A 27,800-nucleotide genomic window follows, 5' to 3' on the forward strand; every position below is an offset into this window, starting at 1 on the left:
GTCGCACCACAGGGGGCGGAGCCAGCATTGTGTGGGGGAAACCCAGCCTCATTCCGGACACAGGCGCAGCCCCTCCCTCACATCAGCATGCTAATCTCTCCATTCACCACCAGGGCAGACCCACACAGACTTCCTGGAACCTGGCATCCCAGCCAGCTCCAGCCAATCACACGCCAGCACCTTCACAGCACATACACAGTCATGTCTAGAAGTAGCACTTCCGCACAAGACACAACCATGTCACATACATCGTTGCGAAGCATTCACTCTCACGAGTTCGCACATACCAAACTTGACCATGCACGCCTCGCGCATCAGGAACTACCAGGGACACAGACATTCCCCATGCATTCCTATGGGAGGGCAGGCCAATCACACTCCACGTACTCAGGGAGAGCACGCACTTTACACTGCGCCACAGTGTCAAAGTGCGCAAAGACCAGGAATCACTATCACCGAGTCACAAACACAAAGCAAAAAGTTCAGGGGTGAACCTGCCAAAAGGGCCAAGTCCAACAGTGGAGGTGATGGAGGTGGTGGTGGACCTGGCGGATGTAGTGGACCTGGCGGATGTAGTGGACCTGGCGGATGTGGTGGACATGGCAGATGTGGTGGACTTGGTGGTGGTGGACGTGGTGGTGGACATGGTGGTGGTGAATGTGGTGGTGGTGGACGTGGTGGAAATGATGGTGGTGGACGTGGTGGTGGTGGACGTGGTGGTGGTGGACGTGGTGGTGGTGGTGGACGTGGTGGTGGTGGACGTGGTGGTGGTGGTGGACGTGGTGGTGGTGGACGTGGTGGTGGTGGACGTGGTGGTGGTGGACGTGGTGGTGGTGGTGGACGTGGTGGTGGTGGACGTGGTGGTGGTGGACGTGGTGGTGGTGGACGTGGTGGTGGTGGACGTGGTGGTGGTGGACGTGGTGGTGGTGAATGTGGTGGTGGATGACGTGGTGGACTTGGTGGTGGTGGACGTGGTGGTGGACATGGTGGTGGTGAATGTGGTGGTGGTGGACGTGGTGGAAATGATGGTGGTGGATGTGGTGGCGGTGGACGTGGTGGCGGTGGACGTGGTGGCGGTGGACGTGGTGGCGGTGGACGTGGTGGCGGTGGACGTGGTGGCGGTGGACGTGGTGGACGTGGTGGCGGTGGAGGCGGTGGACGTGGTGGCGGTGGACGTGGTGGCGGTGGACGTGGTGGTGGTGGTGGTGGTGGTGGTGGTGGACGTGGTGGTGGTGGACGTGGTGGTGGTAGTGATGGTGGACGTGGACGAGGTGGACGTGGTGGTGGTAGTGATGGTGGACGTGGACGAGGTGGTGGTGGACGTGGTGGTGGTGGTGGTGGTGGACGTGGTGGTAGAGGTGGTGGACGTGGTGGTAGAGGTGGTGGACGTGGTGGTGGACGTGGTGGTAGAGGTGGTGGTGGTGGTGGACGTGGACTTGGTGGTGGTGGACGTGGACTTGGTGGTGGTGGTGGTGGACGTGGACTTGGTGGTGGTGGTAGAGGTGGTGGTGGTGGACGTGGACTTGGTGGTGGACGTGGACTTGGTGGTGGACGTGGACTTGGTGGTGGTGGTGGACTTGGTGGTGGTGGTGGTGGACTTGGTGGTGGTGGTGGACGTGGACTTGGTGGTGGTGGATGTGGTGGTAGAGGTGGTGGTGGTGGTGGACATGGTGGTAGAGGTGGTGGTGGACGTGGTGGTAAAGGTGGTGGTGGTGGACGTGGACTTGGTGTTGGTAGAGGTGGTGGTGGTGGTGGACGTCGACTTGGTGGTGGTGGTGGACGTGGTGGTGGTTGTGGACATGGTGGTGGAGGTGTTGGACGTGGTGGTGGTGGTAGACGTGGTGGTGGTGGTAGGGGTGGACGTGCTGGCGGCGGTGGACGTGGTGGTAGTGGACGTGGTGGTGGTGGACATGGTGGTGGTGGACGGGGTGGTGGTGGTTGATGTGGTGGTAGAGGTGGTGGTGGACGTGGACTTGGTGGTGGTGGACGTGGTGGTAGAGGTGGTGGTGGTGGTGGATGTGGTGGTAGAGGTGGTGGTGGTGGACGTGGACTTGGTGGTGGTGGTAGAGGTGGTGGTGGTTGACATGGACTTGGTGGTGGTGGTGGTGGTGGTGGACGTGGTGGTAGAGGTGGTGGACGTGGTGGTAGAGGTGGTGGTGGTGGACGTGGACTTGGTGGTGGTGGTAGAGGTGGTGGTGGTGGACGTGGACTGGGTGGTGTTGGTGGTGGTGGAGGTGGTGGTGGTTGTGGACATGGTGGTGCAGGTGTTGGGCGTGGTGCTGGTGGTAGACGTGGTGGTGGTGGTGGTGGTGGACTTAGGGGTGGACGTGCTGGCGGCGGTGGTGGACGTGCTGGCGGTGGTGGACGTGCTGGAGGGGGTGGACGTGCTGGCGGAGTATGTGGTTTGTAGACATACTCCGCCAGCACGTATGGTCGTCAACGTAGTAGTGGACATGGGGGTGAACATGGTGGTGGTGGACGTGGTGGTGGAGGTGGGCATGGTGGTGGTGGACTTGTAGGTGGGCTTGGGACTTTGTGGGGGAAGTGGTGCTGGTGGTGCTGGTGGACGTGGTGCTGGTGGACGTGGTGGTGGTAGACGTGGTGGTGGTAGACGTGGTGGTGGTGGACGTGGTGGTGGTGGTGGAGGACGTGGTGGTGGAGGACGTGGTGGTGGTGGTGGTGGTGGTGGAGGACGTGGTGGTGGTGGAGGACGTGGTGGTGGTGGAGGACGTGGTGGTGGTGGAGGACGTGGTGGTGGTGGAGGACGTGGTGGTGGTGGTGGACGTGGTGGTGGTGGTGGACGTGGTGGTGGTGGTGGACGTGGTGGTGGAGGTGGGCATGGTGGTGGTGGACTTGTAGGTGGGCTTGGTGGAGGCCAATCACACTCCACGTACTCAGGGAGAGCACGCACTTTACACTGCGCCACAGTGTCAAAGTGCGCAAAGACCAGGAATCACTATCACTGAGTCACAAACACAAAGCAAAAAGTTCAGGGGTGAACCTGCCAAAAGGGCCAAGTCCAACAGTGGAGGTGATGGAGGTGGTGGTGGACCTGGCGGATGTAGTGGACCTGGCGGATGTAGTGGACCTGGCGGATGTGGTGGACATGGCAGATGTGGTGGACTTGGTGGTGGTGGACGTGGTGGTGGACATGGTGGTGGTGAATGTGGTGGTGGTGGACGTGGTGGAAATGATGGTGGTGGACGTGGTGGTGGTGGTGGACGTGGTGGTGGTGGTGGACGTGGTGGTGGTGGACGTGGTGGTGGTGGTGGACGTGGTGGTGGTGGACGTGGTGGTGGTGGACGTGGTGGTGGTGGACGTGGTGGTGGTGGACGTGGTGGTGGTGGACGTGGTGGTGGTGGACGTGGTGGTGGTGAATGTGGTGGTGGATGACGTGGTGGACTTGGTGGTGGTGGACGTGGTGGTGGACATGGTGGTGGTGAATGTGGTGGTGGTGGACGTGGTGGAAATGATGGTGGTGGATGTGGTGGCGGTGGACGTGGTGGCGGTGGACGTGGTGGCGGTGGACGTGGTGGCGGTGGACGTGGTGGCGGTGGACGTGGTGGCGGTGGACGTGGTGGCGGTGGACGTGGTGGCGGTGGACGTGGTGGCGGTGGACGTGGTGGCGGTGGAGGCGGTGGACGTGGTGGCGGTGGACGTGGTGGCGGTGGACGTGGTGGCGGTGGACGTGGTGGTGGTGGTGGTGGTGGTGGTGGTGGACGTGGTGGTGGTGGTGGTGGACGACGTGGTGGTGGTGGACGTGGTGGTGGTAGTGCTGGTGGACGTGGACGAGGTGGTGGTGGACGTGGACTTGGTGGTGGTGGTGGTGGTGGTGGACGTGGTGGTAGAGGTGGTGGACGTGGTGGTAGAGGTGGTGGTAGAGGTGGTGGACGTTGTGGTAGAGGTGGTGGTGGTGGTGGACGTGGACTTGGTGGTGGTGGTGGACGTGGACTTGGTGGTGGTGGTGGTGGACGTGGACTTGGTGGTGGTGGTAGAGGTGGTGGTGGTGGACGTGGACTTGGTGGTGGACGTGGACTTGGTGGTGGACGTGGACTTGGTGGTGGTGGTGGACTTGGTGGTGGTGGTGGTGGTGGACTTGGTGGTGGTGGTGGACGTGGACTTGGTGGTGGTGGTGGACGTGGACTTGGTGGTGGTGGATGTGGTGGTAGAGGTGGTGGTGGTGGTGGACATGGTGGTAGAGGTGGTGGTGGACGTGGTGGTAGAGGTGGTGGTGGTGGACGTGGACTTGGTGTTGGTAGAGGTGGTGGTGGTGGTGGACGTCGACTTGGTGGTGGTGGTGGACGTGGTGGTGGTTGTGGACATGGTGGTGGAGGTGTTGGACGTGGTGGTGGTGGTAGACGTGGTGGTGGTGGTAGGGGTGGACGTGCTGGCGGCGGTGGACGTGGTGGTAGTGGACGTGGTGGTGGTGGACATGGTGGTGGTGGACGGGGTGGTGGTGGTTGATGTGGTGGTAGAGGTGGTGGTGGACGTGGACTTGGTGGTGGTGGACGTGGTGGTAGAGGTGGTGGTGGTGGTGGATGTGGTGGTAGAGGTGGTGGTGGTGGACGTGGACTTGGTGGTGGTGGTAGAGGTAGTGGTGGTTGACATGGACTTGGTGGTGGTGGACGTGGTGGTGGTGGTGGTGGACGTGGTGGTAGAGGTGGTGGACGTGGTGGTAGAGGTGGTGGTGGTGGACGTGGACTTGGTGGTGGTGGTAGAGGTGGTGGTGGTGGACGTGGACTGGGTGGTGGTGGTGGTGGTGGAGGTGGTGGTGGTTGTGGACATGGTGGTGCAGGTGTTGGGCGTGGTGCTGGTGGTAGACGTGGTGGTGGTGGTGGTGGTGGACTTAGGGGTGGACGTGCTGGCGGCGGTGGTGGACGTGCTGGCGGTGGTGGACGTGCTGGAGGGGGTGGACGTGCTGGCGGAGTATGTGGTTTGTAGACATACTCCGCCAGCACGTATGGTCGTCAACGTAGTAGTGGACATGGGGGTGAACATGGTGGTGGTGGACGTGGTGGTGGAGGTGGGCATGGTGGTGGTGGACTTGTAGGTGGGCTTGGGACTTTGTGGGGGAAGTGGTGCTGGTGGTGCTGGTGGACGTGGTGCTGGTGGACGTGGTGGTGGTAGACGTGGTGGTGGTAGACGTGGTGGTGGTGGACGTGGTGGTGGTGGTGGAGGACGTGGTGGTGGAGGACGTGGTGGTGGTGGTGGTGGTGGTGGAGGACGTGGTGGTGGTGGAGGACGTGGTGGTGGTGGAGGACGTGGTGGTGGTGGTGGACGTGGTGGTGGTGGTGGACGTGGTGGTGGTGGTGGACGTGGTGGTGGTGGTGGACGTGGTGGTGGAGGTGGGCATGGTGGTGGTGGACTTGTAGGTGGGCTTGGGACTTTGTGGGGGAAGTGGTGCTGGTGGTGCTGGTGGACGTGGTGGTGGTGGATGTGGTGGTGGTGGACGTGGTGGTGGTGGTGGTGGAGGACGTGGTGGTGGAGGACGTGGTGGAGGACGTGGTGGTGGTGGAGGACGTGGTGGTGGTGGAGGACGTGGTGGTGGTGGAGGACGTGGTGGTGGTGGAGGACCTGGTGGTGGTGGAGGACGTGGTGGTGGTGGAGGACGTGGTGGTGGTGGAGGACGTGGTGGTGGTGGACGTGGGCATGGTGGTGGTGGACTTGTAGGTGGGCTTGGGACTTTGTGGGGGAAGTGGTGCTGGTGGTGCTGGTGGATGTGGTGGTGGTGGACGTGGTGGTGGTGGTGGACGTGGTGGTGGTGGTGGACGTGGTGGTGGTGGACGTGGTGGACGTGGTGGACATGGAGGTGGTGGACATGGAGGTGGTGGTGGTGGACGACGTGGTGGTGGACGACGTGGTGGTGGACGACGTGGTGGTGGACGACGTGGTGGTGGACGACGTGGTGGTGGACGTGGTGGTGGTGGACGTGGTGGTGGTGGACATGGTGGTGGTGGACATGGTGGTGGTGGAGGACGTGGTGGTGGACGTGGTGGAGGACGTGATGGTGGTGGTGGAGGACGTGATGGTGGTGGTGGAGGACGTGGTGGTGGTGGAGGACGTGGTGGTGGTGGTGGTGGAGGACGTGGTGGTGGTGGTGGAGGACGTGGTGGTGGTGGTGGAGGACGTGGTGGTGGTGGTGGAGGACGTGGTGGTGGTGGTGGAGGACGTGGTGGTGGTGGTGGAGGACGTGGTGGTGGTGGTGGAGGACGTGGTGGTGGACGTGGTGGACGTGGTGGTGGACGTGGTGGTGGACGTGGTGGTGGACGTGGTGGTGGATGTGGTGGTGGTGGTGGATGTGGTGGTGGTGGATGTGGTGCTGGTGGATGTGGTGCTGGTGGACGTGGTGGTGCTGGAGGACGTGGTGGTGCTGGAGGACGTGGTGGTGCTGGAGGACGTGGTAGTGGTGGAGGACGTGGTAGTGGTGGAGGACTTGGTAGTGGTGGAGGACGTGGTAGTGGAGGACTTGGTAGTGGTGGAGGACGTGGTGGTAGATGTGGTTGTGGTGGTGGACATGGTGGTGGTGGTTGGGGCGAAAGAATAGGGTTATAGATTTGTTGAAATAGTTCTGTTTCTAAGTGCGGTATTGGCACCCAGACTAACTATGAGGCTGCGCGTGATTGATTATGGTTTATGTGGCTGGTATCACTGAGGGCTTATTGGAAGGCTGCCCGCGATCCTGTATGGCCGCTGTGAGTGCTTTTGTTTCCTGGATGTATGTCTCGCTATGTATACGAACTGTGTTTACTGGTGCTTTTATGCCTCTTTCAGGGGGATTGCTTCAATTGGTCAAGAACCATGTGACGTTTGTAGTAAAGGTATGGGTAATGTGGCAAACTACACAACGACTATTTTTGAACCCCGTGCCTACCAAAATCGAATGTGTCCTTGTGTAACGTAACTGGGTCTCATGTAAAGTGCTCCAATGTAAGATAACTGGTAATCAGATAAAGCACATTATTAAATGACACCCACGAGTAAACGCACAGCCCACACGCAAACAAAGGTTAAAAAAAAAGTGCCACTAGTCATTATAAAACCCACTGTGTTCTGCCGCCAGTAAAAGATCCAGTCCTGGGGGGCGGGGCCAAAAGTGGACAGGGTGGCAACCAGGAGGGATTAAAATACCTCAGGTGCAATCATTGCACCCGCTTTTGCATCATTTGTGATGCCAAACGACGAGCACGAATTAAAACTGCAGGCGAAGCAGAAACAGACTTCGGAATCTGTATTGATTCTAAGAAGCTTTCGAATGCCGAGAGCAGCGCAGGCGCGCTGCTATCGCCAGCCGAGACCTAAAAAAGGAGGAAGAGAATAACAGTGACCAGCGGGGAAAGTAGGGATGAAAAAGAACTGGCCAGCATGAAATAAAGATGCATAGAGTATCTAGTGGTGCTTTAAAAAGTCATGAGGTGGAATCAAGACTACACAACCTTCGTATGCTGCATGCTGATGGTGCCAACGACGGGTTTCTGAGCAAAATATTGGGCCCCGGCACTTCTTGTTTTACAAATTAAGAACTGGCTCATGACTTTGTATCCCGGTGCTTCTATGCCTGTCTAGACTGTAAGCCTCTCCCTTGCAAAACATGTTAATGAATGGCACTTTCTCTGCCTCTGATCGTTTGGGTGAAATGACCTTGGTTCCAAATTTACGGTAAATTCTGCACACGCACTATTTAATCATGTGTTTGGAGCTCACGTTTATTGCTCCCTTTTCTTCTCTGCAGACCTTGAAAAGATATATTCCTTGCTGGGATAGCACGTCGGGAACTACATCCCATCTCTCCACGTACTCTTCATCAGAAGCCGCAGCTGATGCCTGCAGGAATGTATCTGCGTTCGCCCCCCTAGAAACATTCACTGAGGAAGAAACTATGATGAGGGACATGGGTAAGTAAAATAGTGCCTGTCTTGTTTTCTATTGACAACCAAGAGAATTTACAGTTCATCAGAAAATAGACGAGAAAAAAAACACTACATTGAAATCAAACTTCTTAGAAGTCACGCCTGCAGCAAACTCAGTAGGGTGTTTTTTTTAAGTTTGAAAAGCTTTATTGAGTAGATTAAAGCAATGTAAAACATCAGTACAATAGCAATAAAAAAATTAGGAGCAAATTTGAGAAAAGTAATGGAAGACATTGCACCAATAATAAGACTAAAACCCCAGAGGGGGTGAACAATGTACTAAGGAGAATATGCTTTTATAAGTTTACATTTTGGGGGAAAAAAGAAGGGAGGAAGGAGAAAAGAAAGGAAGAGGGAAAGAAAGAAAAAATGCAGCAATTAAAAAATAATTACAATGAAAGTAAGGTAAGGATATTGTAAAATATAAGTATAACAAGTAAATATGGGGTACATCTAGATAAAAAATCCGTTAAAGGGGACCATAATAAATCACGTTTGATCAACAGGGGGATGGATGAAGCACATGCACGATCTAATCTATGATGATGACAAAGTAAATTCCACCAAGCATTGTAAACAACATTCTTAGTATCTTTCCAGTTGGTTGTGATCATTTGAAAAGCGATAGCAATACAGAGATCAATAATTTTACGAGTCTGGGGCGGGACATCCCAAACAGGGGCCATACCACCCAGAAAAACAGAAGAAACATCAAAAGGAACAGTAGTAGATAAAATATTAAGTGTAGACCAAACTTGCGACCACGTTAGTTGAACTTTAGGGCATAGAAAAAACATGTGTAGCAAATCACTAGTAATGCAAGAACAAGACCAACATTTTTTAGAGTCTAATAATTTGAAATTAAATAGGTCACAAGGAGTATAGAAAAGTCTATTATAGAAAAAGTAGAGGGTCTGCATGGTACTGGCAGAGCGAGAAGCTGAGTGTAGTTTGGACCAAATGGAATCCCTGGTGAGATCAGAGAAAGTATGACCTAGGTCCAACTCCCAAATAAGTTCAAGTTTAGTTTTAGGTCTATCAATTGGAGAGGGAGAGAGTAGTTTATAAATTGCCGGGGCTCTAAGAGGGATATGAAAATTTGGAGGGAAGGCAAGAAGAGCGGGAGAGAAGGAAGGAGGGATGTCCTGTAGGATAATAGAGGATAATATAGGGAGAAGTACATGGAAATGTGAAAAGTGTATGTTGGAGATACCAAAAGAGGCGGGGAGTTCCTGATAGGTTAGTAAAGCCTTATTGGAAAGAAGCTGTTTATAAGTAAGAATTCCTTTATCGATCCATTCCTTCCAGAACAGTGCTCGATTGCGCAGTTTAAGGGATTTGTTATACCATAATGGAGTATCCAAGTGAAGAGAGGAGGGCAAGGAAAATGAACGGAAAAGGACAAGTGTTAAAGCTTTAGAATGTTTAAATATAGGCGAGGCAAATTTAGGGGGAGGCTGGGTGAGATTAGAAGCAGTAATAAAAGAAAAAGGGATAATTTGAGCTGATTCCAGAGAGCTCCAAGCTGTTATGGGTGAGGAGGTGGAGTCAAGAAGAAAAGGCCAAATTTGTTTGAGAGAGAAAGCAGAGTGAAAACGTGAAATGTTCGGGAAGTTAACTCCACCGAGATGTTTAGGTTGTTGAAGGCGAGCCAGAGAGACTCTAGCCTTACGCTTATTCCATAGGAATTTGGAAAAGAGACTATTAATGGACTTAAAAAAGAAATGAGGGAGAGAAATAGGGAGCATAGAAAGACAAAAGTTTACAATAGGAAGGAGCATCATTTTGATTGTAGAAAGACGACCCCACCAAGAGAGGAAGAGGGGAGACCAGCGTTCTATAAGGGTAGAACGTTTTTTAAGGATGTCGGAATGGTTGATTTTAATAGTCTCTCTAATAGTGTTGGCATAAAGGACTCCGAGACATTTGATGGAACTAGAATTCCACTGAAAACCAGAGCCATGAAACATGTTAGGAAGACTAAACTTATTAAGCGGGAGAACTTCTGTTTTATCAATATTTAATTTGTAACAGGAGACAGAGGAATAATCATGTAATAAGGAAAAGAAAGCAGGAAGGGCAACAGCAGGGTTGGAAATGTAATGCACAATATCATCTGCATAAGCAGTGAATTTAATCTCTACATCCTTGTAGACAAAACCGGAATAAGAAGGGGATTGTCGGATTTTTTCAAGGAAAGGTTCTAGCGCTAAAATAAAAAGGAGAGGGGATAATGGGCAACCTTGCCTGGTTCCTCTGTGGAGGGGAAAATAAGCGGATTGCATCCCATTAATCCAGATAGAAGTAGAGGGAGCAGAATATAGTATTTGGACAAATTTGAGGAAAGTGGGGCTAAAACCATGCCATCTCAGGGCACCAAACATAAAATCCCAATTAACACGGTCAAAAGCCTTCTCAGCATCCAAGGTAATGGCTGCTATAGGGTTATCCATTTTAGCAGAGAGATGAATAATGTTGAGAAGGGTCCTCGAATTGTCGGTAATAGACCTGCCTTTGATAAACCCAGATTGGTGAATATTAACTAAATCGGGAATAATAGAATTTATACGCAAGGCCAAAAGTTTCGCATATATTTTACAATCAGTATTGATCAGGTAGATGGGTCTGTAATTTTTGCATAGGGAAGGATCTTTATCTTTTTTAGGGAGTAGAACAAGCATAGCCTGCGTGAAGGAACCTTTAGACTCACCTGTATTAATAAAATGATTAAGTAATTGGAGTAGATGGGGAACCAAGACAGATTTAAAATGTAGGAAGAAACGAACTGTAAAGCCATCTGGGCCAGGCGTCTTATCTTTGGGGAGGAGAAAAAGGGCAGCAAGAATTTCTTTGTCCGAAATTGGGGCATCAAGAGGAGAGAAATCCACCAAAGGGGTGGGAGGCTTAGGGATGGAATGAAAGAAGGAATCCAATTGTTCAACAGAAGGGGTAGACTCAGGGGTATAAAGGGTGGAGTAGAATTGAACAAAACAATCAAGAATTTTAGAATCCGAGGATTGAGGAGAGCCGTGAGGGTCCGTAATGGTAACTATCTTAGATTTTTGTTTTTTAACTTTGAGATAATTCGCTAAAGCTTTACCAGCCTTATTACGGCCACCATAAATTTTTGCATTGAATTGGAGAAGCTGATTAGAAGCGGAGTCCCAAGAGTGTTTATTAAATTGCATTTTAGCAGTAATGAGAGAAGACAACTAATCGGGAGAGTTGGTAGTATAATAAAGATGCTCAAGTTCCTTGATACGTTTAAGAAAAGAAGAGGACTGTGAAAGTGCCTTCTTCTTTTTGCGCGACACGAAGTCAATGATACAGCCACGAGCAGTAGCCTTAAAAGCATCCCAAAGGAAATGAAAATCAGAAGAAGTGTGTAAGTTGTTAATAAAGAAATCATCCATGAAGTGAGTAAAGTGTTCAGTGAAAGAGGGATCAAGTAAAAGGGAGTTGTTAAAGCGCCATCTACGGGACTGGGGTGAGGGGGAAGGATAGTCCATATCCAAAATAACAGGGGCGTGATCAGAGATAAGGATAGAGCCTATTTCAGAATTGGTCATGAATTGGAAGGCGTGATGGGAGAGAAAGATGTAATCAATGCGGGAGAGGGAGGCATGTACAGGAGAAAGAAAGGAAAATTCAAGAGAATCCGGGTGTGAGATTCTCCATGAATCTATGAGACCTCTAGAAGAGATGGATCTATGGAAAGACTTCTGCATTTTATTGGGAACATAACGTGCCTGTGATTTGCGATCCAGAAAAGGGTCCATCAATTGATTACAATCCCCCCCAACAATCATATCTTCATTAGCATTAGAGGAGAGGAGGGAGGAAAAGTCATTCCAGAAAGAGGGATCAATACCATTCGGGCCATAAACATTGCAAAGGGAGAGGTGAACATTGTTAACCGTACAATCTAGGAGCAACCACCTACCATTAGAATCGGCAGATTCTTTTTGTATTTGCACAGACAGAGCTTTGTGAAATAGAATAACACCATTCTTATGATTAACAGCCAGAGAACAAAAAACATCCCCAACCCACTGTCTACGTAACATTGACAATTCCTGAGTAGAAAGATGCGTTTCTTGAAGAAAGGCAATTTGACATTGTAAACGGGCAAGATGAGACAAAACACGTTGTTTCTTAATAGGGTTGCGGAGACCCTTAACATTCCAAGAAATGAGTCGAAAACCTTTCATAGGAAGAGAGTGAAAAAGGAATAGAGTAAGAAAGTAGTGCAGGCAGGAAGAGAAAAAAGGCAAGAAAATAGAAAGAGGTAACTCGCAACAAACATGATGAAATAAAGAGGAGCGAAATAAACCCCAAACATTAAAGGAAAGAGATATCAAAGAAAGACTATACAATACCATCATAAGGAGGTGCAAAGGGGGAATGAGAGAAAATGAGAAGGGATTAGAGGAACTAGTACCATTGCGTCTGAGAAGAGGAAAGAAGAGTAATAGGGGAAGGATGAGTGAAGTAAAAGATGCTGAGAGAAACCAAAAAGGAGAAGGAAAGGAAAGTAAGTAGGAAGGAAGAAGGGAGCCAAAAGCAACCCTAGAGAAGACAGCAAGAAGAAGGATGGCGAGAAGAACCAAAAAGGTTTCAGCCATACAGAACACGTAACAAAAAATGACAATGAAGTGAGAGCGGGAGCAGCGAGAAAAGACGACCGCACAAGAAGAAAAATATAAAGGTCGAGAACACAGTCCGAGGAACCAAAAGAAGAAAAGACTAGAAAAAGAAAAGAAATACAAAGAGAACCAAGGACCGAGTACGACATAAGAACAAATGAATGAGACTTACCGAACAAGTATGCAGGGAATCAGCGTACTGGGATGACGGAAACGAACGATGACACAATACAATGGAGAGGAGGGCAAACGAAACAGGAAACGGACCTAAGGAACGATAAAAACAAAGGAGTGAGGTGATATGAAAGGAGGCAACAAGTCAACACATGGTAGACAATAAAATAAACACCGAGACAGAGACATTGTAAGTTAAGACCTGCTTTGCTCCATGGAATCTTCTCTGTGGGAATGGATGAATCTGCGGAGATCAGCCGGATCCTCGAAGCTGTAAGACCGTTCCTTGAATGTAACCTTGAAGAAGCAAGGATGAATTAGACCAGATCTAGCGTTCATGGAATGAAGCGTAGGCTGCAGATCCAGAAATTCTTTTCGGCGCGTCGCAGTCGGTTTGGAGACATCCTGAGAAAAAAATAGTTTGTGGCCTGACCATAGCAGTTGCTTGTGGTGTTTGGCTGAATGGAGAATAGTCATGAGGTCAGAATAGAGAAGAAAATAAGCAATAATGCCTCTAGGTTTTGAAGATGAGGAGGAGTTTTTAGGACCCAGACGGTGCGCTTGTTGAATATTGACATCCACATGTTTAGGCATACCAACAATTGGTAAGACTTGAGTCTTCAAAAAAAGGATAATGTCGGACCCTTCAAAATTCTCCGGAACACCCTAAATATGTAGGTTGTTGCATCTATTTCAATTTTCCAAATCTTCAGACGTTTTCTTGAGGACCTGAACCTCCTTGGTGAGATTTTCCAGTTTGGCGGCAATATCTTGGGCGTCACTGATTTTTTTTTTTTGCTCAACAACAGTAACCCTTTTGTCAAGATTAGACCACTTATCATCCAGCCTTTGCAGGGTAGCAGTAGTGTCTGCAATAAAAGGGCGAATTAAGCGAAGTTCTTCCATAAGGTTCATGAGTGACAGGGAGCGGAGACTTGGAAGGAGATGGTGGGTCCTTTTTGAGGCGTTTGCCCACAGGTGTAGAATCCTTACGTGAGGTGGGAGCAGCATTGGAAGCTTTTGTATTATGTCCGTGCTCCATATTGGCAAAGCCAAAAAAAAGAAAAATTAAAGGCGTAAGTTAAAGTATGAGCAGCGTGTAGGATGAGGGCTGCAAAATACCAAAAGGAGCTATAAAATGCTGAATTAATGTACCACTAGGAGTCTGCAGAGCACAAAAAGGAAGTTGGAATGGGCCCAGGAGATGCAAAACCCCAACAGAACAATGTCAAGGCAAGTGTTGAGGTAAATAGTAGAGGCCAAGGTCCGACGACAAAGGGGAAGTCAAGAAAAAGTCACCAAATGCCACAAAAGAGTTCAAATGCCCTTAAAAACCATTGTAATAGTAAATAAAAAACAAGGCCATTGGGCCATATTCCTGAAATGGGCACATTCTGGGTGGTTTAGAAGCAAAAATAAGAAAAAACTGTGAAAAATAAAAAAAAACAAAATGGCGGCCGTTTCCGAGGTAATTGCATTTATGCAAAAAAATGCCCAAAAAAGGGAAGCGTGCAGAAACATACCCATGTGCTGGGGGGCAGTTCCGACGCTGGAAACGGCCGTTTCCGCCGAGAAACGCCTTCTAGAAATGGAACCTTCGCAGCAGAAGCGCCGCCGAAATCGCGGAGCTCAGGGGGGAGCGGCGATCTTGATCGCTGCGTCGCGCGCCCTCTCAGTAGGGTGTTTTAATTCAGTTTGTGCGAATTTGTTAAAGCAAGCCCCAGCATTTTCCCCTCTTTGATTCACTCCATGAGGGAAACCAGTCTCTCCGGATTTTATGAATAACCCTAGTCCGGATTTGGCAAAGCTGCTCCAAGTAATAGCGTTCAATCAGAGTATTGTACCATAGGTTATGCACTGAGGACAGATCAGCCACATTCTCTTAGTAATATACAGACGTCCACTATTAATGCTACAACAGCGGAGAGATGCTGCTCTTCTTGTCTGAGTAAAGCAAACCTGAAAATACCTGCACTACGATGACTATTCATTTGGCAAACCCAGATTATAATTAGGACACTCTGTGCTCAGTAGTCATGAGAAAGGAGTCAAGAGAGGACAAGTAGAAATCACATGCAGGTCTGTGCCTCCTGTGCCACAGCAAGGACTTGAGAGGTGTCCCACCTTCTCTATTGCAGCAATAAGAGACAGGCACATAAGAGTATAATGTAAATGTAAATGTATTTGAGCTTATATAGCGCACAGCTACCCACAAAGGGTTTCCCGGCGCTTGCTTAGGGAACCCGTCCTGGTATTCCCCTGTGAGATAACCCCGGCAGGGTATCCACAAGGTGAAAGCCAGGCATCCCGCCGCGAGGGGCCGTTGTGGAGATTAAGCAAGCTATTGCCCAGAGTCGCAGAGTGTGAACCCGTGAGTCGAGAAGGCACCGGAGCGAGAATTATCGAGTCCGTGGAATTCTTGAGCCCAAGACCCGCCGAGGCGGGGAATTGAACCCTGGTCCAGGGCCGATCTCAGCTTCCGGGTCTGCCGCCTCTAACCCCTGAGCCACACTTCTCCACATAATGACAATATTGTGAGAGTTGCCTTTTCAATATATAAGCAAATGTTCATGCGTAAGCACATTATTAATACATTCTTGTGATTTTAGTATTGTTAATTCAAATTGTGCTGGAGTGCGGGGCTAGAAACTATACAAAAACCTATGGTTAGGCAGGGATCCGGTTTTCCATATAATTTTTAGGTCGAGCCTAAGGCATTGCTTTAGCAATGCTTGTTGGTGAGATTATAGTAAGGCTTTCAAAAGTTTACCCAAACTACGGATTGGGTACAGTGTATGTGAGCACAACCATTCGCATTTCGTGCGCGCGCGCCGCGCCCCGCCTCTGCTGCCACTTCAGCTCACCAGGCTGCACACCCCCTCACCTCGCTCGCCAATGTCCCTCCCACCCTTCCTTTGATCTCGCAGTGAGCTCTCTCTGGCTAATGGCCCTCCCCCTCCCTAAACACAGAGCGTGCATCGCTTGTTTATCTTCTCTCCAATCGCCCAATCTGTGTTGTGTAACTTTTTACCCCGGCCTCCTTTGTGTTGCTTGTTTATTTGTAAGTTTTGCAGTTTGATATAGCACGAAATATAGCGCTTTACATGAGCACCCCGTTACGTTGCATAAGGACACATTCATTTTTGTTAGGCAGCACAGGGAGATTAAGGGAAGTGCCCAGAATCACACTATGTTGATCCAACGCCAATGCCTGGTTTCCCAAAGTCGGCAGCTCTGGCCATTACGCAGTCATTAAAAATGGCCCTCGCCCTCCCCCAGCACAGAGCGCGCATCGCTTGTTTACCTGGTCTCCAACCGCCCAATCTGTGTAACTTATACCCCCGCCTCCTTTGTGTTGCTTGTTTATTTGTATTTTTGCAGTTTGATATAGCACGAAATATAGCGCTTTACATGAGCATCTGTTCATAGATTGTTCGCGGACACGGTGCTGAAACCTCCAAACAAAGTCACGTCATCACATCGCTGGCCATCTTACCGCACTGCTGCCCACTGTCTCGCATACCTTGCAATCCGAAGATGGCTCCAAGGCATGCAGGATCAGAATGACCTATGCGCCGGAGCCTCCATGCTGCCACCATTGCAAGGACACCGCTTCCGAAAACCTTATCGGGCCACGGGGAAAGAGAGAGCCGGCAACGCTGACCTTCTGTCCCCGTGTCACACAAGCCCCTCTTTCTCTCTTCTCTAAATTTCTTTGGCTGGGGCTTTGAGGTATACAACTTGTGTGCTTTTGTATTTTGTGCAGTTTTATATAGCACAAATTATAGCGCTTTACATGAGCACCCGTTACGTTGCACAAGGACACATTAATTTTTGGTAGGCAGCACGGGGAGATTTAGTGAATTGCCCAGAATCACACTATGTTGATCCAACGCCGATGCTGGAGTCTGGTTCCCTAAGTCGGCAGCTCTGGCCATTACGCCGTCATTAAAACCTTTCTTGAATCAAACTGTCTCATACTAGTTAAGGACGACATGGCATTGTTCAGATGATTGTATGAGCAAGCAAACTGCACCCTTTTTCTCGAATAATCTATAAACTTGCATATCTTTCTATTTGTGATTTTGTCAACATGTCTATTTGTTGCACACCGTCTACTGGTAAAACTGCATGTCACAGAAGTAAACGTAATGTTGGCTACAAACGCAGGACAAGTTGAGGATGCCACACATGACGTGAATCCTCTTAGCAGCTGTGCATCTCATAACACCATTAAAATACAGTCACTAATTGCATGAACACTTTAAAACCTAAAGAAAGTTAAACTTAAATCGTACATTAGATGCTACTGCAGGTTCACTATAACAAACGTATTCTCCACCCCTCTGCGGGGCTTGAATGTGAGACTCGCAACAAGACGCCATTTTTCATTGATAGTAATGTGGTCTCTAAGTTGAATTGTAGTTCCACATCACTTAAGCAGGGCCTACTACTGTGAAGCTGTTCCTAATCTCATGAGGATCACGTTGCTACACACCAAGTCTTTAATGTAAGGTTGGATGGCTCTGGGTGAAAGGAGTCACTAGTGCTGTGGAATGAGCTCTCACTTCATCACCCCTCTAGCATATTCATTTCAGAGAGTGATTAAGAGTGTAAATGCGTGCAGTTATTGCTGGTTCTCTACAGTGCCATCTTGCGCACTCCCTGGCTGTAACATCAACTGGACCTGGCTCATCCCCCTTTATTTAACTTGTGTAACTGATAACATCTCATTCACTCTTCAACACCTTCAAGCATATCAATGGAGACTCGCTTCTCGTCGGGCCCTTGTGCACCTCAAAAGCGTTTCACTAATTCTATTTATTAACTCATACGTTTCACTTGAAGCATTCAACATCACTACACCACACTTTTCAGCACACTACCTCTCTAAATTTTAGACTCCCTTTCCCTTCAGACTGCCCTTTCTGCAACCCCCGCAGCGCGGGTTTCCTCCATAACCGGTGCTTTTCATTCCCCTCTTCCTCCACCCCACGGGGTCTCCTCCTGGCCTTCTTTGTTGTCAGCTTGCCCTTATCTTAAAAACTTGTGCCCTCCGCTTCCTCTCTCCCCTCTACACAATGGACCCCTTTCTATACCCCCTTCTTTCCTTAGCATGCACTCCCTGTCTCCACGCCATGAGACACCCTCTGTTCCTCTTTCCCCACAGCCTGTCCCTTTCTTTCAAAACAGTTCCTCTCCGGTTCTCCTCTTCCGCCAACCCGTGTATTACAACTCCTTTCACTGTTTCTATGTATATTACGCAAAGCTGTTGTTGCTCACTCAACCCAGGGGCGTAATGTAGGCCCCTGTAGGGGGGCTGAATTTAAGCCGGTGTCTCCTGGGACACACACAGGCAAATTCTAATTAAACTTGATAGTTTGCGGAAATTATGTAATAGTGCAATATTAAAAGAACACAGAGCATCCTGACTGTAATTTCGGACAAGGCACAACTTGTTTGAAGTGCCGCAGAACCGGTTTCTAAACTCAAACAATCCTTGACAACAATTGACGGAGCAACTGGCAGCTCTGTTGTGTAAACACAACTATTGTTGCGTGAAGGGGCCAGTCCCCTCTGAACATTGGGCGCCACCACATCCACCGCCACCGCGTCCACCACCACCGCGTCCATTATGTTGTCCACCAACAGCAAGTCCACCACCAGCAAGTCCACCACCAGCAAGTCCACCACCAGCAAGTCCACCACCAGCAAGTCCACCACCAGCAAGTCCACCACCAGCAAGTCCACCACCAGCAAGTCCACCACCAGCAAGTCCACCACCAGCACGTCCACCACCAGCACGTCCACCACCAGCACGTCCACTACGTCCACCACCACATCATCCACCACCACCACCACGTCCACCACCACCAAGTCCACCACCACCACGTCCACCACCACCACCGCCCTCACTCTATCGCATCACCACAGCATCACTCAGCACCACCACAACATCACTCAGGGGCACCAAGACATCACTCGTCGCCGCCACAGCCTCACTCGTCGCCGCCACATCATCACTCGTCGCCGCCCCAGCATCAATCTGTGCAACCATTCAACAACAACTGGTTCACATATTTTCTCTCAATGTTTCAAGCTTTATTACTAATGTCACAAAAAGATGTTAATATTTCACTTCTGTTCTTAGATTTTCGTCACAATAAAATACACTGAACAGAATCTTCATAAAAGTTATTTACAAAAGTTTAAGCTATTGCCATTATAAATTACAATAGCTTTTATTTAAGTATTAATTATTTAAACAAAAATAAAAGCCGTTGTTATTTGTAATATCAATACATCTAAGTCACGTAAATACAACACATATTGCATTACAAATGCTATAGGTGTCACATTTGCGAAAGTTAAAACTATTGGCATTGTAAATGACAGAGCTATTAATTTCGCTATTTTCAAAACTAACACATAAATAAAAAATGTGTCATTTACAATACCAATAGCTCAAACTTTCCTAAAGCGAGACCTATTGCATTGCAGATGCTTGTTAGATGTTACAGCATCCCGCGTTCTTCAGAGCAGCACGAATACTATCACCATATATGGCTGGAGTAGGCAGCTATGCCAAACTGGTGTATGCCCAAGGATATGAGCCATTTCAAGACACCAAGGAAATTAACCAGTGAAATAGAGTATAAAGTGCTGGTTATTCAACGTCTCTCCTTGCGAGCTTAAACATTTGCCTGCCCAGGTAGTCCCAGTAGTATGACCTGAAAGTAGGTACGACTCACCTGCCAGTTGCTGGGAGTCTGTGAATGGCCCAGGTAAATCTGCATATAGTTGATTCTCTCCTTTTAGAGAATGTGCAGCAGGATACCATGACAGAAACACGAGTTCGCATCTTCACCATTTCAGTAATGTTGCCACAACCACTATTATAGAGACTGGTAGAAGCAATTATCGTTGCATTAGTGTGATCATTGTATCAGGAGGGGGTTCGTAATTAGCACATACAATTGACCTCACTTGCACAGAAATAATGACCCCTAACGATGTTGCTTCCTCGATCTTCTCGGGAAAACTATCCATAAGCTCCGGGGTTCCAAATATTTGAGTCTTGTCCATGTTTATGTGGTAACGTAATACAGTGCCAACCCCACATGCTTCTGAGCAACTCTGCATTTGGGCATACAGGGGATCTGTTGTATGAAGGGCCGCACCAACGGCATAGGCCCTCACTGCTACTCAACAGTTAATCAAGAATTACTGGATGGATATTAGGAGTATTCAGTAACACTAAGAAATAGTTCCAAAAATAGGGTAACCAGTAGTGGAGGGGGGGAGCATCTCGGGCTAGTCCCCCTCTGCATCCTGATACTGTTAGATAGAACAGACCCTGGTTTCTGTAGATTATTACAGTATAAGTATCATTTGCTCATATCTGGCATATCAAAACGAGTCTAAAACCATACAATCCTGTCAAAAGCCTATTCTGAGTTTAGCAGAATTATTGAAATATCTCAATGTTCAACCTCAACTAAGTCAAAGAGCATTGTTTCTAAAGTATGTGTTTCATTGTGCTAATTGTCATCTAGAAATACAATTATACATCATTGAGGCCGAGCATCATAACAGTGCCTTAGAATATGTATTTGCATCAGCATTTATTAAGGAGATTGAATGGTGGGAACTGCACCTGCCTGTGGGTTTGTTTTTGTTTGTAAACCATCTTATTCCATGCTAGGTCTATTATCATATAGCTTATACAGTACCTAAAGACATCCCCCATTTGTGGATAGCCTGTGAAGAACTATATACCTTAGATATCTTTAAAGGAAGCTCATATTCACCCAAAGTTTAGTGTGAGATAATTACATAACTGTATTAAAGATTCTTTGCTGTTGAGCGTGGTCAGAGCTTAAAGCAGGAGCTCAAATGTATTCAAGCACAGCATACAGTCGATTCACTAATGCAGACATCTCGTGGGTATAATTCTATGTAGTTCTCCTTATAGAGAACTTTATTATCTCCGAGAGTCCTACACCCAGTTGCACCGCTGAGTTGAAAAACCTTGCAGTATGGGTACTACCCGCTCTTTCACTTGAGCGCAGAGACAGTATCTGCCTAAAGATTCTCCATGCTTACGCTCCTCCCTACGTTGATAAACCACTTGGAGGAGTTATTTTGGAAATCATGTTACTCTTTAATCTGGTTTGTGGGAGGTCCTTTTAAATTACGGGTTAGACGAGGCTTTGGCTTATTTTTTGGTACATTTGCACAGGGATTTGAAGGCACGGGTGAGGATCAGCAACGATGGGGATGTCTCAGGGGATATTGTCATTGGTAGAGGGGTTAGACTGGGTTGCGTTCTGGCCCCTCTACTTTTTATTCTTTATATAAATGAACTATATAATTCCCTGTCTAAATTGACCAGTGAGGTCCCCAAAATTAATGGTAAATTACTCCCCGCGCTTCTGTACGCAGATGATGCAGTCCTTATGGGCCACACGCCTAATGCACTTCGCACTTTAGTCACGAGGTTTGTGACATTCAAGGCTGATCTGGAACTTCGCACTAATTTTAACAAATCGTATATAATGTCTTGTGGCCCGAAAAAACTTTGTTTTAATTCTATAACTTCTGGCAGCGATTCCTTAACCGGCACAAACACTTTTCCCTACTTGGGCCTAGTCTTTTCAGACGCAGGATCTTGGCACGCTCATGTGGCCCATAGTAGATGTAAACTTTCTAAAGCGGTTAATTCTATTATCAGTCTCCGGCAGCCGAAACAAGCAGAGGTGATATTAGCGCTAACCCAGATTTATAAACTGCAATGTGTTCCAATGGCCACTTATGGCGCAGAAGTCTCGGGACATGCAAATTGTAGCGGGATCCAAATAGAAGAAAACAGATTTTGTAGAAAAATTCTGGGCGCCCAAATCTCATCCTCTACTTTTATTTGTCATAAGGAACTGAATTTATGTTATGTAGAGGATTTCATTAGGTCCCTTCCAGCCATATTTTGGTTAAAAATATGGCAGAATCCTGCCGCAATTTTAACGCAAAACATAATCACAGATTGCCTTAAGTGCGATAAGTGCAGAAGTATACCTTGTCTAGCCGCGGTTAAAAAAAGTTTAGCCAGTGTAAAGATGGAACATATTTTTTTATGCCCACCAGCAGTAGAGGGCATAAGCATAAAATCGCTTAGGGGGGTACTGTATGATCTGCATTGTAGAGAAAGGCATAATAGTGAGCGCCTTAAACCATCGGTTCTTAGGTACATGCCCCTTTTAAGGCACCGGGCACCCAACACCATATGCCACAAAACTATCTTAGAAAAAATATAGGGAGATGGAAAAGGAGTTTACTTTTTCGCCTTAGGGATGGCAGTATAAAATATTCACTTTGCTTCCAGATTGGATTTAACAACAATATTGAGCAGTTGTGCTGTCCTTGCGGCACTGGAAGCAAACAAACAGTGTTACATTATTTTACTCTTTTGTAAGTTTCATGAAAAATATACAAAACAGTATCTGATTCCGTACTTTAAGGAATGGGCTATCTTGGATTTTAAACTAGCATATTTCGAAATCCTACAGCTTGGAAGTGATGTTTTTGATTTTTCGGGTAAGCACGTTCTTACAAGCTGCGGTTCGTTCACGTGCTTCAATGATTGAACATCAAACATGAAAAAAACGGAGCTTCGCGCGCAACCAAGATGGTCGTGTGAGCACAGGGCTCCCGAGACCCTCGCCACCTCCTGCATCTATCCTGTATTTTATCCTGACTACGACGACGGGTCATTGACAACCTAACCCAGATGATCTAATAGCTGTTTCCAGATATTGATTTGGACTCCGGGAACCGCAACTACGATACTCTGAACTTTTGTGGCCTGTTCCATGGAACTGCCCGGGGCTCGAGTCATCATGGTGCCCAGGTGGTAGTTGAACAACAACGGCCAACTGGGTCCTGCTTACGATCCCAGAGTAAACTTTCGCTTTTGTTTATGGTTACTTTGCCTCCTCCTATTTCTGCATCGCTCTGGCAGCTCGGGAGCCGGACCCCGCAGCTTCACTGTGTGCCAATTGCAGGGTGTCCCTGGTCGTGGGATATCCCGCTGGGACTCTCATCCGGGGATCCCCGTGGGTGAATTGTGAGGAGTCATTTTTATCAGGTCCCAAAGGCCCCTTCGGGGCGTAGCACCCAACATGGCGGGCAAGCCTGATAGCGAGAAACGAAAGACCAAGACCATTCACCATGGGGGCACTATTCGAACGAACATAATGGATCGCTATACCCATCTTAGGGGGTCCCCCGGTGGTGCGAGTAAGTCCCTGGAGGACGCCGGCGACTCCTCAACTGCGGTGGATGATTTGACCTTGCGTGATGTCATAGGCTCCATTGCTAGTATGAAGACTTCCATCGGTCAACAATATGAGGCTCTGGCTCTAAAGCTTGACACTGTGGCAATAGATGTCAACCTGCTCAGGACTGACCTATCAAAAACCAACAAAAAGGTCAAATCCTTGGATTTGAAGACCTCCAGCCTTACGACTGATGTCTCCGATTTACAGACAGAGGTTCGCAACCTACGATCCTCCAATGATCTCTTCGCCCGCCGGCTGGAGGATTTTGAAAGTCGGGCCAGACGCAATAACATAAGTTTCATTGGGGTCCCTGAAAAATCGGAAGAGTTCACCACGGATCTCCTCATCGAGGATTTCATCTTAAACCATCTCGCCCCAAAAGACCTGAGCAACTTCTTTGCAGTGGAACGTGCACACAGAGTGCCGGGTGGGAAGCCGAAACTGGGTGCCCCGCTGCGGCTTATAATTGCCAGAATCTTCAATTTCAGAGATAGAGACACTATCCTGCAGGCATCGCGAGTGGGCGGACCCACGAAGTTTGAAAATACTACGGTGAGCTTCTACCCTGATTTCACCCAGTGCGTTCAGAAACAAAGGATGGGATTCCTGGGAGTGAAGCGGCGATTGCGTGACATGGGTATGAAATATGCGATGCTTTTTCCAACTCGGCTACGTGTTGAACACAATGAACGGACATTCTTCTTTGATCGCCCCGAGAACGTGAGTGACTGGCTTGACACGTTGCCTGCACATTGTGATCACTCGGAACATTCTGGTGGGACTGGAGGAGCCGAGGGTGGCCCGTCTGAGCAAGATTGAGAAGTGGTAGCTGGTTTTCGGACAGTGTACAGAACTGGCAGCTGTGGTTTCATGACTTTTGCGATACTTATGGTACTGTACCCAGAGGTGGCGAGGAAGAATGGGACTCTTCCTCCTCCGAGGTTCTTTTTGTAGACTAGTTTAATAATTGGGCGACAGGCACACTGCAAGTTGGGGTGGCTTTTTAGTCTATCGCAGGGGTGCAGGGTGGAGGGGTGTATTTTCGGGCTTTGTTGGGGGGTGGGGGGTGAGGGGGAGGTTTGGGTTTGTTTTATCTTGTTTCAAGGCAACACATCGTCTTACATCTTGATCTGGGTATTCTGTTCGCTATGGGGTGGTTTCGGCACTTGCTTTTGGGATGGGGTTAGGGGGTTGAAGTTATTGAGCTGGAATGTCAATGGGTTGGGGGACAGGATAAAACGTGGGGTTGTGTTACAACTATTGAGACGCCTCTCCCCTGATGTTGTTTTACTGCAAGAGACACATTTGATTCGCAACACATGCCATGCTATGAATCGGCGAGGATATCGTCTGATCGCACACTCTGGATTCACCACTGGATCTAGAGGGGTGGGTATCCTAGTCAGGAGTTCCCTCCCCCTGGAGGTAGACGACATAATCCTTGATAGGAGACGCTATGCTGTGCTGACTGGTAGGTGAGAGGGGAAGACCATCTCACTGCTCTCTGTATATGTTCCACCTGGGCTGCAGACCACGACCTTCGCTGATCTGGGGAGGGTGGTTTTGGGGCTCCCCGAGGGCACTCTGATTATGGGTGGAGATTTCAATTCTGTTGTTTCCGGTAGGGTGGACCGCAGCCCCCCCAGGGACCTCACGAAATCGCAGTCTTGGTTAGGTGAATGTTTGCAGATGCTGGGGCTGGTAGGTAGATTGTTGGAGGCTACTGCATCCGGGACAGGCGCAATTCACCTTTCACTCTGGCGCTCACGGTAGCCTCTCTAGGCTTGATTATATCTTGATGCCAGCGGCACAGGCCTCTTTGGTTAGGGAAGTTAGACATCTAGCCAGGGGTATTTCGGACCACTCCCCACTGTGGCTTTTGATGGACATGAAGATGGGTGCTGAGGGTCGAGTGGCTCCGATTAACCCTTGGTATCTCCGTAACCCCAAAACCAGGGTTGAGTTGGTTAAGTCTTTGGATCATTATTTCACTGAGAATGTGGGGTCTGTATCTTCTTCTGTTTCATAGTGGGAGGCTTTTAAGACTGTTATCCGTGGACAGGCGCTATCGCTAATCGCTGCTGCTAAGAAAAGCAAAAATGAGGCAGTGGTCCGCCTAGAGGCCGAAATAGCTGAGTTGGAAGGGGATTTAGAAGTGGATATCACTCAGAAGGTTCATGTCCTTGGTCTCAAACAACTTGATTATAGAGCCCTGGTAACGGACGCTGCTAGAATTGCTAGTAGAGAGCAACAGGGACGGCTGTACGATGTGGGAGACAAGGCTGGGAAGCTGATTGCTTGGTTAGACAAAAAGGAGAGGGCGAGTCGTGTAGTTCCTGTGGTTGAGAGAGCTGATGGAGTGCGTGTGACTGACCCGGTTGAGATAGTGGAGTGTTTTGCGGAACATTTTCGAAATGTATACTCCCCAGTCTCCGATAGACCAGAGGAAGACTCCCATCTACTGTTAAGGGACATTGCGTTGCCGCGCCTATCGGACTCAGATAGGGATTTGATGGACGCTGCATTTTCGGTCAATGAGGTGGCAGCTGCTATCCGATCCGTCCGCTCGGGAAAAGCTATGGGCCCTAATAGTCTCCCCATCGAGCTTTACAAGCTGCGTCCCGACAAAATGGCGCCGCATCTTCGTGCTATGTTCCTGGAATCGCGCGACATCGGCTCCCTTCTCCGTGATCAGCGACTTGCGACCATCGTGGTGAATCATAAGGAGGGGAAACCGCGAGATCGCTGCGCATCCTATAGGCATATATCGCTCCTTAACGCGGAGCCCAAGATCCTTGCAAAATTACCGGCAAACCGCTTGATAAAGGTGATCGGTGACCTGATCCATCTGGATCAATCTGGTTTCATCCCACCTCGCAACATGCCTCTGAACCTGCGACGCCTGCATGGCGTCCTGGCGAGAGCGACGCCGCTGCGTGATCCGGCCATCTTGGTTTCTTTGGATGCTACGATGGCCTTTGATACTGTGGAATGGCCATATCTCTGGGCTGCTCTTGCAAAGTTTTGTTTCGGTTCTGGTTTCATCGGCTGGGTAAAACTTCTATACGAGAACCATTAGCTCAGATTGTGGTAAATGGTCAGGTTTCTAAGTCCTTTGTTCTGGGGAGGGGCACGCGACAGGGGTACCTGTTGTCCCCACTTCTTTTCGCCCTCGCCTTGGAACCTCTGGCGGCTTGGCTGCGGTGGGAACCATCAATGAAGGGTATTCAGTGGACCCCAGAATTTGAGGATCGAATATCATTATATGCAGATGACATCCTGTTGTATCTCTCGTCACCTCGAAAGTCCTTGATAGTACTGATTGATGTGCTGAACTCGTTCGGGAGGAACTCAGGCCTTGTGATTAATTGGACTAAGTCCTGTGTTTATGTACTCTCGGGTGACACCCCCTTTTTACCGCGCGGCTGTCCTATACAGGTGGCACAGACGGGATTTAAGTATTTAGGGGTCTTTATTACACTGGACCCCGTGGTCCGTTATGAACGTAATCTGCTTCCTCCACTCCAGCGGTTAAAATCTGATGTGGCGGCCTGGTGTAGACTGCCATTGTCCCCCCTGGGGCGTGCAGCTCTGTTCAAAATGATGTCTTTGCCGCGTTTTTTATACGCGCTTCAGAACACGTTCGATGTAATTCCGGCGGGGTATTTCCGTGAGGTGGAGAGTCTGCAGAGGCAGTTGATATGGGGCGGACGTCCGCGTATCGCCCTTGCTAAATTGACGCTGCCCTGGTATGACGGCGGTATCGCTCTGCGGCCAACTCTTCTAAAGAGTCATTCAGGGTTATTAAGGAACTACTGAATACCCCCGAACCTCAGATCATCCACGAGGACCCACGCAAAAAATGCACAGAACTGGCTTCCTTTTTTAAAACAAAAATCGACAACATATTGGCTTCCCTTCCCCGGCAAGGTGAGGTATCTTCCTCGGGTGACAACCCCAGTTCTCAGTTTAGGATGCGATCAGTGGAGCTGGCCTCTTTTGGTCCTGTCACTATGGAGGAAGTTCTCTCGATTTTGAGGACCATGAAGAGTGGCTCCCCGAAAGACCCGGCACCTATTAAATACCTAAAACAGGTGGCCTCTACCATCAGCGGCCCAGTGACGGACCTTATAAACTTGTCCCTCACTCAGGGTGTAGTACCCCCCAGCTGGAAAGGGGCGGTTGTTAAGGCTCTTTTAAAGAAGCCTAACTTGGACCCCGCCAACCTCGCCAACTTTAGGCCTATCTCCCTGCTGCCGGGCCTTAGTAAGGTTGCTGAGAAGTTGGTGAACAGCCGCTTGTCGGACTTTTTGGAGGCCAACTCCCTCCTAGGCGATTCCCAAACAGGTTTCCGTCCCGGTCAGGGGACCGACACCGCCTTGCTGGCGGTTGTGGAGAATGCTAGGAGCATTTTGGATTCGGGGGGGATCAGTGGCAGTGATCCTCCTGGACCTCAGTGCTGCTTTCGACACTGTGGACCATCAGGTGCTTCTCCAACGGCTGGCGGGGGTGGGGATCACCGGTTCGGCCCTCAAGTGGTTTGCTTCCTTCTTGGAAGGGCGTACATTTGAGGTGTGGGAAGGCCATGAAAAATCATCTTCAATCCCTCTCCAGTGTGGTGTGCCACAGGGCTCCTCATTGAGCCCTACTTTATTCAACGTCTACATGGCCCCCCTGGAGAGTGTGGTACTGCCGCTGGGTATTAAAATCATCAGTTATGCTGATGATACTCAGTTGGT

General features: G+C 49.2%; 1 protein-coding gene across 2 annotated transcripts in view; it reads left to right on the top strand.

Moving 5' to 3' along the window:
• Positions 1–27,800, top strand: part of ACADSB (acyl-CoA dehydrogenase short/branched chain) — a 399,459-nt gene that overhangs the window by 109,680 nt on the left and 261,979 nt on the right. For both annotated transcript variants that reach the window (XM_086922992.1, XM_086922993.1), the window contains one exon: positions 7,730–7,892. In XM_086922992.1, coding sequence (XP_086779118.1) covers positions 7,730–7,892 — 163 coding nt within the window. The remainder of the gene's footprint in view (positions 1–7,729; positions 7,893–27,800) is intronic.

The sequence above is a fragment of the Lissotriton vulgaris genome, chromosome 5, assembly GCF_964263255.1.
Source record: "Lissotriton vulgaris chromosome 5, aLisVul1.2, whole genome shotgun sequence".
Classification (NCBI taxonomy): Eukaryota; Metazoa; Chordata; class Amphibia; order Caudata; family Salamandridae; genus Lissotriton; species Lissotriton vulgaris.